Source organism: Carcharhinus amblyrhynchos, unplaced genomic scaffold (assembly GCF_965287045.1).
Source record: "Carcharhinus amblyrhynchos unplaced genomic scaffold, sCarAmb.v2.hapA scaffold_454, whole genome shotgun sequence".
Taxonomy (NCBI): domain Eukaryota; kingdom Metazoa; phylum Chordata; class Chondrichthyes; order Carcharhiniformes; family Carcharhinidae; genus Carcharhinus; species Carcharhinus amblyrhynchos.
In genome coordinates this window covers 1-13,325 of record NW_027650194.1, presented here as the reverse complement: position 1 = coordinate 13,325, position 13,325 = coordinate 1, and the positions used below count along the sequence as shown (strand labels likewise).

General features: G+C 51.1%; 1 protein-coding gene across 1 annotated transcript; it reads left to right on the top strand.

Annotated features, from left to right (window-relative positions):
- Positions 1-178: 178 nt before the first annotated feature.
- On the top strand, positions 179-11,795 carry LOC145339417 (DNA polymerase eta-like; the record flags this gene model as incomplete). Its single annotated transcript, XM_080183874.1, is given in 5 exon segments — positions 179-253; positions 255-319; positions 1,570-1,704; positions 11,306-11,532; positions 11,623-11,795. Coding segments are annotated over 5 exon segments (675 nt in total), but the record flags the coding sequence as incomplete, so codon positions are not given.
- Between the last annotated feature and the right edge of the window lie 1,530 nt (positions 11,796-13,325).

The window sequence follows — 13,325 nt, the reverse complement described above, 5'->3', positions numbered from 1 at the left end:
GGGGGGGAGGGGTGAGGTGGTGAGGAGTGGGGGAGAGGAGGGGTGGGGGGAGTGAGGGAGTGTGGTTAAGGGAGGGAGGCTGAGGAATGGGGGGGTGAGGGGTGGGAGTTGGAGGGGGAGGGAGAGTGTCACGGTGCTGATATGTGTGTGTTGTGTTTGCCAGGCCAGTGTGATGGAGATGGAGCGCGGTACAGAGCGTGTGGTGGCGCTGATAGATATGGACTGTTTCTATGTACAGGTGGAACAGAAAAGCCCATCCTCATCTCCGGGACAAACCGTGTGCTGTGGTCCAGTATAACAGCTGGCAGGGAGGCGGGATGTGACGTACTAATGGTCATCTTTCCTGTGTAGGGTTTAGCCGAACCAACCACTCCACTGGCTGCTGTCCTATTCCTGTGGTTCCTGCTCCTGGGTCAGTAACATAAGCAGCTGTCCAAATCCACAGTTTAACCTCTGTCCTAACACAGAGGAATGAAATCTGATGTGACCCTATTTCTCAGTAATGCAGTGAACCTGACAGTGACTGGCAGTTAGATTGAATATTGGCAAATAGACCTCCCATTTGGGTTTAATTTAATTGGTGGGTAAATCTGGCACATTGATCTCTCCAGGTTATCAGATGGAGGGTCTGTGTTTTAAAATGTTGAAAGAATTTGAATGGATTGACACTGAGAAACTCTTTTTCTCTGGTGTAGTTTGTCTGATGGATAGGGCCGGGTGTTTTGAGTTTTGGTCCAGAGCTTGAGGATTTAAATTGGAGGCAGACCCTCCAGAGGTTCTGTACACACAGGGTAGTGGCAGCCTGAACACTCTCCCTCAAAAAGCTGTGGATTCTGGGGTCAGTTAGAGCTTACAAGACCAAGACTGAGATTGATAGATTTTGAGGGATCTGGGATAGAGGAGACAAAATAGTACATTAACTGTGTAGCAGACTCAAAGGGCTGAATGGCCTTCCATTCATGCATTCAATTGGAATGGACATTACATTAACACAGCAGTGTATCAAATCCATTCCATCAAAACCTTCCAGTCATCTAAAGAGATGCAGGCTGAAGGATCTGGAATGTTCTGTCTGAGGGTGGGGAGGAGGTGGCAGGGGGATAGAACATTCCAGATCCTTCACCCTGTTTCCCCCAGACAGAACTTGGTTTGTTCCCACTGGAGTGACGGAGGTTGAGGGGAGACCTGATAGAAGGTCTACAAGATTATGAGGGGCATGGACAGAGTGGATAGTCAGAAGCTTTTTCCCAGGGTGGAAGAGTCAATTACTCAGGGGCACAGGTTTAAGGTGTGAGGGGCAAGGTTTAAAGGAGATGTACGAGGCAGATTTTTTACACAGAGGGTGGTGGGTGCCTGGGACTCGCTGCCGGGGGAGGGAGTGGAAGCGGATACGGTAGTGAGTTTTAAGGGGCGTCTTGACAAATCCATGAATAGGATGGGAATAGAGGGATATGGTCCCCAGAAGGGTAGGGGGTTTTAGTTCAGTCGGGGGCAGCACGGTCAGTGCAGACTTGGAGGGGCCGAAGGGCCTGTTTCTGTGCTGTAACTTTCTTCTCCTGGATTTTGCAGTATTATTGCTGTTAGTTATGAAGCTCGCTCCTATGGGTGACCAGAGGAATGAGAGGCCTCGAAGCCACGAAGAAATGTCCCCCAACTGCAGCTGGCTCGAATCCCAGAGGCTCATGGGAAGGCCGACCTCAGCAGGTACGCAGAATGTTAATCACCCCCCCTTGTCCCCGCCCACTGCCCCTTTGCCCTCCATCGCGCCCCACCCTGCCCATCCCCCGACCCCTCAACCCCGACCCCCCTCGCCGCCCTGCCCCCCACCCACTCCCCCCACCACCCACTCCCCCCACCACCCACTCCCCCCACCACCCACTCCCCCCACCACCCACTCCCCCCACCACCCACTCCCCCACCACCCACTCCCCCCCCACCCACTCCCCCACCACCACTCCCCCCACCACCCACTCCCCCACCACCCACTCCCCCCACCACCCACTCCCCCACCACCCCCACCTCCCCCACCACCCACTCCCCCAGCCGCCTGCCCTCGCTCCTGGCCTGCTGGTGTGACCCACCCTGCCCCTGGACCCCTGGCTCAACCCTGCCCCCCCAGCCCATCCCCAAGACCGCTATATCCAGCCGTCTCTTGAATACATTCAATGTTTTGTCATCAACTACTTCCTGTGGTGATGAATTCCACAGGCTCACCACTCTTTGAGTGAAGAAATGTCTCCTCATCTTCATCCTAAATGGTCTACCCTGAATCCTCAGTTCTGGACTCCCCCACCATCAGGAACATCCTCCCTGCATCTCCCCTGTCTAGTCTGTTAGAATTTTATAACTCTCTGAGATCCCCCTTCGTTCAAAAAAAAAGAACAACACAGCACGGGAAACAGGCCCTTCGGCCCAACGAGCCCGCGCCGCCATCCCATTGTCTCAGTGACCTATTCATGATTTTAGTCTACGCCTAATGTGCGAGGATCAGGGAGGTCCAATATAGGGACAATTTGTTACCCAATCAATCAGTCTAAAAGCGCATCTTTGGGATGTGGGAGGAAACCGGAGCACCCGGAGGAAACCCATGCAACCACGGGGAGAACGCGCAAACTCCCACAGACACAGGCCCAAATCCATGTGTCCGCACAGCAACAGAGATAGTCTCTGAGCTGTCATGTTGCCCTCGAGATGGTCCAGTTTAAGCACACTAACGACATGAAGCAATAGGCAACTCCCGAAGCAACGTCCAAGAGCAGCCCACTACACCTGCCGCATGCATGCCCCTTGCTGGTCAACAAGGTGGACTTAAATGCCTGTGGAGACAAAAAAATTCATTATTAAACAGGCAAAGACTGTAACATAGAACATAGAACACTACAGCACAAACAGGCCCTTCGGCCCACAAGTTGCGCCGATCACATCACCTACCAACCTACAGACCTATCTATAACCCTCAATCTCATTAAACCCCATATACTCATCCAGAAGTCTTTTTAAAAGACCCCAGCGAGTTCGCCTCCACCACCACTGACGGCAGCCGATTCCATTCACTCACCACCCTCTGAGTGAAAAACTTACCCCTAACATCACTTCTGAACCTCCCTCCCCGCACCTTAAATCTGTGTCCTCTCGTAGCGACCATTTCAAACCGGGGGAAATAACCTCTGAGAATCCACCCTATCTATTCCTCTCAACATTTGTAAACTTCTATCAGGTCGCCTCTCAACCTTCGTCTCTCCAGGGAAAAGAGTCCCAGCTCCCTCAACCTAACTTCATAAGGCATGCCTCCCAGTCCAGGCAACATCCTTGTAAATCTCCCCTGCACCCTTTCAATAGCTTCTACATCTTTCCTATAGTGAGGCGACCAGAACTGCGCACAATACTCCAAATGAGGCCTTACAAGGGTCTTATAAAGTTCCAGCATTACCTCCCGACTCCTAAACTCAATCCCTCGATTAATGAAGGCCAGTACACCATACGCCTTCTTGACCACCTCCTCCACCTGCGAGGCCGATTTAAGAGTCCCTGTGGACCCGGACCCCAAGATCCTTCTGCTCCTCAACACTACTCAGACTTCTGCCCTTGATAGTGTACTCGTTCATCCCGTTGGTTCTGCCAAAATGGACGACTACACATTTATCCGCGTTGAAGTCCATCTGCCACTTCTCCGCCCAGTCCTGCATCCTATCTATGTCCTGCTGCAACTTTTGCCATCCTTCCAGATCATCCACAACACCACCGACTTCGTGTCATCAGCGAACTTACTTACCCATCCCTCCACTTCCTCATCCAGGTCATTTATGAAAATGACAAACAACAAGGGTCCCAGAACAGATCCTTGAGGCACTCCGCTGGTGACTGACCTCCATTCAGAAAAAGCCCCATCCTCAACCCACTCTCTGCCTTCTGCAGGCAAGCCAGTTCTGGATCCACAAGGCCAAAGGCCCTTGATCCCATGCCCTCTCACCTTCTCAAGAACATCCCTGAGGCAAAAACGGAATCCCAAGCCTACAATGTTTAGTAAGGCCTGCTATATCCCCCTATATGTAGCCCGCTCATGTGGCTGTCTAAGTGACTCTTAAACAACCCTAGCGTGCCTGCTTCCACCACCTTACTCGGCAGTGCATTCCACACCCCCACTACCCTTTGCGTGAAAAACTGCCCTCTGATATTTGTCTTATACCTAGCCCCCCTCAACCCTAAGCCCGTGACCCCTCGTTCTATCCATTTCTAATAGCGGAAAAAGCTTACCACTCTATCTATCCCCTTCATAATCTTATAAACCTCTATTAGATCCCCCCTCAGCCGACGTCTCTGAAGGGAAAACAGCCCAAGTTCGTTCAATCTTTCCTCGTAAGACAGCCCTTCCATACCAGGCAGCATCCCTGGTAAATCTCCTCTGCACTCTCTCCAGGATCTCTACATCCTTCCGGTAGTACGGCGACCAGAACTGGACGCAGTACTCCAAGTGAGGCCTAACCAACGTTCTATACAACTGCAACATCAGACTCCTACTCTTATATTCTATACCCCTTCCTATGAAGGCTAACATACCATACGCTTTCCTCATCACATTCTGCACCTGCACCGACACCTTCAGGGACTTGTGCACTTGCACCCCCAGGTCTCTCTGCGTATCTATACTCCGGATAGTTCTACCTTTTATCGTATAACTCCCCTCCACATTATTCTGGCCAAAGTGCATCACCTCGCATTTCTCCAGATTAAATTCCATTTGCCATCTATCTGCCCAATCTACCAGCCTGTCTATGTCCTGTTGCATTGCCAGGCACTGCTCCTCAGTACCCGCCAATCCAACCATCTTAGTGTCATCAGCAAATTTGCTGATCACACCACCTACCCCCTCTTCCAAGTCATTAATATATACTACAAATAGAAGAGGTCCTAGTACCGAGCCCTGCGGCACACCACTGGTGACAGACCTCCAATTGGAAAAGGAGCCTTCTACTACTACCCGCTGTCTCCTCCTCCCAAGCCAGTTCTCCACCCATCTACATACCTGGCCTTGTATCCCATGAGCCTTCACCTTTTCTATCAGCCTACCATGAGGGACCTTGTCAAACGCCTTACTGAAATCCATATAGACGACATCAACGGCTTGTCCTTCGTCAACCGTTTTTGTCACCTCTTCAAAAAATTCCACTAGATTCGTAAGGCACGACCTCCCTGTAACGAAGCCATGCTGCGTATCCCTGATCAGATTGCAGCACTCCAGATGTTCATACATCCTATCCTTGAGGATCCTCTCCATTAGCTTGCCTACAACTGAAGTCAAGCTCACCGGCCTATAATTCCCTGGGTTATCCCTCTGACCCTTTTTAAACAACGGTACTACATTTGCAATCCGCCAATCCTCTGGGACCTCACCTGTGTCCAAAGAAGAGACAAAGATTTGCGTCAGAGGCCCAGCAATTTCATCCCTCACCTCCCTTAGCAGCCTGGGATAGATGCCATCAGGCCCCGGAGATTTATCCGTCTTTATACTGTCTATACTTTATTTGTCTGTTGAGGTAGTATGGGCAGAAATTAGAAATAGGAGAGGAGAGGTCACCCTGTTGGGAGTCTTTTATAGACCTCCAAAAAGTTCTAGAGAGGTTGAGGAAAGGATTGCAGAGACGATCCTGGTTAGGAGTGAAAGTAATAGGGTAATTGTTATGGGGGATTTTAACTTTACTAACATTGATTGGAATAGCTATAGCTCTAGCTCATTAGAGGGGTCAGTTTTTGTTCAAAGTGTGCAGGAAGGTTTTTTAACTCAATATGTAGATAGGCCAACTAGAGGTGAGGCTATATTGGACTTGGTGCTGGGAAATGAGCCAGACCAGGTGCTAGACTTGGAAGTTGGTGTGCTTTTTGGTGATAGTGACCACAATTCGGTTACGTTCACCTTAGTGATGGAAAGGGATAGTCATGAACCTCGGGTCAGTAGTTTTAGCTGGGGGAAGGGTAATTATGAGGCCATTAGGAGAGAATTAGGAAGCATTGGTTGGACTAGGAGATTACAGGGACTAGGAACGTCTGAAATGTGGAGTTTTTTCAAGGAGCAGCTACTGTGGGTCTGTGATAGGTATGTCCCTGTCAGGCAAGGAGGAATTGGTAGGGCTAGGGAACTGTGGTGCACAAAAAAAGTTGATTTGTTGGTTAGGAAGAAGAAGGAGGCTTATGTTCGGATGAGGCTTGAGGGCTCGGGTAGTGCAGTAGAAAGCTTTAGATTGGCTAGGAGGGAGTTGAAGAGGGAGTTAAGAAGGGCTAGAAGAGGGCATGAGATGACTTTGGCTGATAGGATTAAAGAGAATCCTAAGGCGTTCTATAGGTATGTCAAGAATAGAAGGTTGGTCAGGGCAAGATTAGGGCCAGTTACAGACAGTAGGGGGAAGTTGTGTGTGGAACCGGAAGAGATTGGAGAGGCATTGAACCATTATTTCTCTTTGGTGTTCACGCAGGACGATATGAATGTAGCTGAGGAGGTCACTGGGGTGAAGGGGTGTAAAATAGAAAGTATTGTAGTTGATACAGAGGATGTGTTGGATATTCTAGATGGGTTGAAAATAGATAAGTCCCCTGGTCCAGACGGGATTTACCCTAGGATTCTATGGGAGGCAAGAGAGGTGATTGCAGAGCCACTGGCTCTGATCTTCAGGTCGTCGTTGGTCTCTGGTATAGTACTGGAAGATTGGAGGACAGCGAATGTTGTCCCATTGTTTAAGAAGGGGAGCAGAGACTTCCCTGGGAATTATAGACCAGTGAGTCTTACTTCTGTAGTGGGCAAGGTTTTAGAAAGAATTATTAGGGATAGGATTTATAGTTATTTGGAGAGTAATGAATTGATTAGAGATAGTCAGCATGGTTTTGTAGCAGGAAGGTCGTGCCTTACTAACCTTATTGAGTTCTTTGAGAAGGTGACCAAAGAGGTGGATAGGGGTAAGGCAGTAGATGTGGTATATATGGATTTTAGTAAGGCGTTTGATAAGGTTCACCATGGTATGCTTCTGCAGAAAATGCAGATGTATGGGATTGGTGGTAATTTAGGTACTTGGATCAGGAATTGGTTAGCAGATAGGAGACAGGGTGGTGGTTGATGGTAATTATTCATCATGGAGTTCGGTTACGAGTGGTGTGCCTCAGGGATCTGTTTTGGGGCCACTGCTGTTCGTAATCTTTATTAATGATCTGGATGAGGGTATAGTTGGGTGGATTAGTAAGTTTGCTGATGACACCAAAGTCGGAGGTGTGGTAGATTGTGAGGAAGGGTGTCGAAGTTTGCAGGGTGACTTGGACAGGTTGCAGAGCTGGGCCGCGAGGTGGCGGATGGAGTTTAATGCGGAGAAGTGTGAGGTAATCCATTTCGGTAGGAATAACAGATGTGTTGAGTATAGGGCTAACGGGAGGACTTTGAATAGAGTGGAGGAGCAGAGGGATCTAGGTGTATGTGTACATAGATCCCTGAAAGTTGGGAATCAAGTAGATAAGGTTGTTAAGAAGGCGTACGGTGTCTTGGCGTTTATTGGTAGGGGGATTGAATTTAGGAGTCGCAGCGTCATGTTGCAACTGTACACAACTCTGGTGCGGCCGCACTTGGAGTACTGTGTGCAGTTCTGGTCCCCACATTACAGGAAGGATGTGGAGGCTTTGGAGAGGGTGCAGAGGAGGTTTACCAGGATGTTGCCTGGTATGGAGGGGAGGTCCTATGAGGAGAGACTGAGGGATTTGGGGTTGTTTTCACTGGAAAGAAGGCGGCTAAGAGGGGATCTTATAGAAACATATAAGATGATTAGAGGTTTAGATAGGGTGGATGGTGATAGCCTGTTTCCTCGGATGGAGAAATCTAGCACGAGGGGGCATGGCTTTAAATTAAGGGGTGGTAGTTATAGGACGGATGTCAGGGGCAGGTTCTTTACCCAGAGGGTGGTGAGGGACTGGAATGCCCTGCCTGCTGCAGTTGTGAATGCGCCTAGTTTGGGGGCGTTTAAGAGATTGGTGGATAGGTTTATGGACGAAAAGGGATTGGTTTAGATTAGTGGGTCAATGTTTTTTTTAAAAATAAGACTGGTCGGCGCAACATTGTGGGCCGAAGGGCCTGTTCCGCGCTGTTATGTTCTATGTTCTAAAAGTCCCAACACCTCTTCCCTCGTGATGACTATTTCCCTCAACGGATCCTCAAACTCCTCAAGCACAGCACCAGACATCAGGCCCCTCTCCTGCATGAATACCGACGCAAAGTATTCATTCAAGATCTCCCCCATTCCCCCAGGCTCCAAGCATAGTTCCCCTCCTCTGTCCCTGAGAGGACCAATCTTCCCTCTAACCATCCTTTTGTTTCTAACATAGGAGTAAAATGCCTTAGGATTTTCCTTAATCCTACCCGCCAAAGCCATTTCGTGGCCCCTTTTTGCCTTTCTGATGCCCCTTTTAAGTTCTCTCCTACATTCTCTGTATTCTTCTAACGCTATCTCTGTCCTCAAATGCCTAGATCTAATATACGCCTCCCTCTTCCTCCTGACCAGGTCCTCAATATCCCTAGTTACCCACGGCTCTCTAATCCTACCCTTCCCATCCTTCCTCTTGACCGGCACGTGTCTTTCCTGCAAAGATTTTAGTTTTCCCTTGAGAGACTCCCACATACCCAGCGTCGACCTGCCATCAAACAGCTTACCCCAGTCCGTATCTTTAAGATCCTGCCTATCCGGTTGTATCTAGCCCTCCCCCAGTTTAACACCCTCCCCTTAGGACAGGCTTCATCTTTATCCATTAATATCTTAAACCAGACAGAGTTGTGGTCACTGTTAGCCACATGCTCTCCTACTTCAACGTCAACCACCTGCCCAGGCTCATTCCCCAGAACCAAGTCCAGTATAGCCCCCTCTCTGGTCAGGCTATCCACATACTGCTCCAGGGATCCTTCCATTACACACTGTACAAATTCCTCCCCGTCAGTACCCTCTGATCTCGGCACCTTCCAATCTACCCCGGGGAGATTAAAATCTCCCACTACCACCACCCTATTCTTCCTGCACTTATCTAGAATGTCCCTGCTTATCCCTTCTTCCACAGCCCTCGGGCTGTTGGGCGGTCTGTAGTACACACCCAACATAGTAACATCTCCCTTCCTATTCCTCAACTCCACCCATAGCGACTCGATTCCTATATCCTCTATACCTCCCTCCCTCTGCACTGCTATGATGCAATCCTTAACTAACAACGCCACTCCCCCACCTCTCAGCGACCCACCCCTATCACGCCTGAAGCACTTATACCCGGGAACATTCAACTGCCAGTCCTGCCCTTCCTTTAACCAAGTCTCTGTCACCGCCACCACTTCCAACTTCCTTTCGAACATTAATGCCTTCAGTTCATCTGTTTTGCCAGTCACACTCCTAGCATTGAAACACATGCACCGAAGACCCTCAGAAACAATCCGATCCTTCTTCCTACCCTCCGGGCTTACCCTATCCCCAATCCCAGTTCCGTCCACCTCCCCACCCCCCCTCCATATTAGTTTAAACCCTGCCGAAACACTCCAGCTAACCTTCCAGCTAAGATATGCATGCCCTTCCCAGTTAACTGTACCCCATCCCTCTTGTATATTTGCCCCTCTTTCATAAAGACTTCCCAGTGGTCTACGAATCTAAAACCCTCTGCCCTACACCAATCCTTCAACCACGCATTTAGTTGGAGTATCTCATTATTTCTAGCCCTGCTAGCCCCAGGCACCGGCAGCAGCCCAGAGAACGCCACCCTGGAGGCCCTACATTTCAGCCTAGCCCCCAACTCCCTGAACTGCCTACGTATGTCCCCCCTGCACTTTGTTCCTACATCCTTCTCTCCTATGTGCACTATCACATCAGACTCAGTCCCTCCACCCTTCAAAATTCCCTCTACCCTTTCTGAAACATCCTGTACCCCTGCTCCAGGGAGGCAGACTACCATCCTGGAGTCCCGCTTTTGCCCACAGAACCGCCTGTCAATCCCTTTGACTCTCCCATCCCCCACCACTATCTCACACCCTGCACTCTTCACTTCCTCCGAGGTATTCTGATCTCCCTCCCTTGCCTTCTCTACCCCAGCTGTCACCCCACCCTTGATATTCCGGGGTAATTCCTCTGGGGCGGTCCTAGTGCTATGACTCCTTTTTGCTCTTCCTAACTGTAACCCATCCATCTCTCTTCCTAGGTCCTGGTATCTGCTCAGTGTTACTGTCCCTATCCATTATTTCCTCATTTTCCCTAACTAAAAACATATCCTCCAGCCTCAGTTCCAGCTGCCTCACCCGGGCCCTTAATCTCTGCACCTCTAGACATTTCCCGCATATGTGGGCTTTCGGGAGATGTGCTGTCTCCAGAAATGTCCACATATGACAACGAACACAGTAAACACGTGTAACCCTAGACCCTGCCATTATGTTTGCCCCCTTTTAAGGTGTCCTATTAATTCCTGTTACCGAGCCTGCGCTCGCCCAAGCCCAGTGAGCTTAAGCCCTGTTACCTCTCACTCTGCTTCCCGCCTCACTCCGCTGCCCACTATCTACCCTGGCCTTCTTTTTATACTCCCGCGCTCCCTTCCCAGCAGCCCCCACGCCTATCTCCCGCTACGGAGCGCCAAAATAAACAAAAACCCTCCCGAACTAGAAGTAAGTCAATTCATCTGAACTCCAGTGAAAATAACCCTAACCCAGTCAATCTCTCCTCATACATCAGTCCCACCATCCCCAGAATCAGCCTGGTAAACCTTCACTGCACTCCCTCGAGAGCAAGAACATCCTTCCGCAGAAAAGGAGACTGAAACTGTACACAATACTCTCGGTGTGGCCTCACCAAGGCCTTGTATAATTGCAACAACACATCCCTGCTCCTGTACTCAAAACCTCCATGTCCGTCATCCTGGAATCACACAATCTTGCTCCTCATTATCTACCACACCATCAATTTCTATGTTATCAGCGAACTTACTGATCGTAGCCCCCGCATTCACGTCCAGATCATTAATGTACAGTACAAACAGCGTGGGAGCCAGCACCCATCCCTGTGGAATAGCACTGGACACAAAAACAGCCTTCCATCATCACCCTCTGTCTCCTGCCAATAAGATCTTTAATTAATCCTGTCACATTACATAGTTCCCTCCCTGATCTCCTCCACCTTGCTCTCATTCTGTTGTTCAATGTTATTACATTAAAGGTGCTATACAAATGCAGGTTGTTGCTGTAGAAGGTTTTTTTTGAGTGGCTGCCACTTTCTTGTTCTGCATTAATCCCCATTTCTGGGTCCTCTCCACCCTGGAGCAGGTACCGAGAAGCCAGTGTGCAGGTGATTACGGTGATGTCTCGCTTTGCAGTGATTGAGCGAGCCAGTATTGATGAAGCTTATGTGGATCTGACCGAGGCAGCCCGTGAGAGGGCGAGGCAGATGGAGGGACAGCAGGTGGATGCAGAGATGCTGAAAACCACCTTTGTCAATGGTTTCTCCCAGCACGGGGACACACTGCAGTCAGGAGACCAGGCCACTCTGAGAGGTTCGTACCCAGGGTCTGTGTGCAAAGTGAGCCATTCCCACTGGAAACACTGGCTGTTAACTAGCTATCTGCTTATGTTTCTGCTTACAGAGGAGGAACGCAGGGCTGGAGTCCACGCATGGCTGGAATATCTTCAACATAACTGTGATCAGCATAGCCCAGAGCTCCAGCTCACTGCTGGCGCTCTGATAGTGGAGGAGATGCGGGCAGCTGTAGAGGCTGAAACTGGATACAGATGTTCAGCTGGGATATCACACAACAAGGTAAACCCCCCCCTAGAACAGGATAAACCCCTCCCTACACTAGGGTAAACCCCCCCCAGACTAGGGTAAACTGCACCCCCCCCCAGACTAGGGTAAACTCCCCTCCTAGACTAGGGTAAACTCCCCTCCTAGACTAGGGTAATCCCCCTCCTAGACTAGGGTAATCCCCCTCCTAGACTAGGGTAAACTCCCCTCCTAGACTAGGGTAATCCCCCTCCTAGACTAGGGTAACCCCCCCCCCCCCCCCCCCCCGACTAGGGTAGACCCCCCCCCCAGTCTAGGGTAAACTCTCTTTAAAACAGGAAAAACCCCCTGCACCCTTAGACCTGGATAAATTCCACAACCCCCCCCCCCCCGCCACAAAGAACCTGGATAAATCCCCCCTCCCCCCAAGAACCTGGATAAATCCCCCCCTCCCCCCAAGAACCTGGATAAATCCCCCCTCCCCCCAAGAACCTGGATAAATCCCCCCTCCCCCCAAGAACCTGGATAAATCCCCCCTCCCCCCAAGAACCTGGATAAATCCCCCCTCCCCCCAAACTTGGATAAATCCCCCCCCATCCCCCCAAAACTTGGATAAATCCCCCCCATCCCCCCAAACTTGGATAAATCCGCCCCCCCCCCCCCCCCCTTAGATCCGGATACATCTCCCTGCCCTCCAAGAACCTGGATAAATCCCCCGCCCCCGCAAGAACCTGGATAAATCCCCCTCCCCCCCAAGAACCTGGATAAATCCCCCTCCCCCCCAAGAACCTGGATAAATCCCCCTCCCCCCCAAGAACCTGGATAAATCCCCCTCCCCCCCAAGAACCTGGATAAATCCCCCTCCCCCCCAAGAACCTGGATAAATCCCCCTCCCCCCCAAGAACCTGGATAAATCCCCCTCCCCTCCACTCCAAGAACCTGGATAAATCCCCCTCCACTCCAAGAACCTGGATAAATCCCCCTCCCCCCCCAAGAACCTGGATAAATCCCCCTCCACTCCAAGAACCTGGATAAATCCCCCTCCCCCCCCAAGAACCTGAATAAATCCCCCTCCCCCCCAAGAACCTGGATAAATCCCCCTCCCCCCCAAGAACCTGGATAAATTCCCCCCAGCCCCAGATAACCTCCCCCCCACCCCACAAGACCTGGACCACCCACCCCCCCCACTCCTCCCCCCCCCCACTCCTCCCCCCCCACACTCCTCCCCCCCCACACTCCTCCCCCCCCACACTCCTCCCTCCCCACACTCCTCCCTCCCCCCCCCCCACACTCCCCCCCTCCCCCCCCCACACTCCCCCCCCCCACACTCCTCCCTCCCCCCCCCACACTCCTCCCTCCCCCCGCCACACTCCTCCCTCCCCCCCCCACACTCCTCCCTCCCCCCCCACACTCCTCCCTCCCCCCCCCACACTCCTCCCTCCCCCCCCCACACTCCTCCCCCCTCCCCCCACCCCCACCCCCCGAGACCTGGATAAATCAATCCTTCCCTTAGACCCAGATAAACACCCCCCCGCCTCCCCACCCTTAGGGCAAAAGAGTAACTAG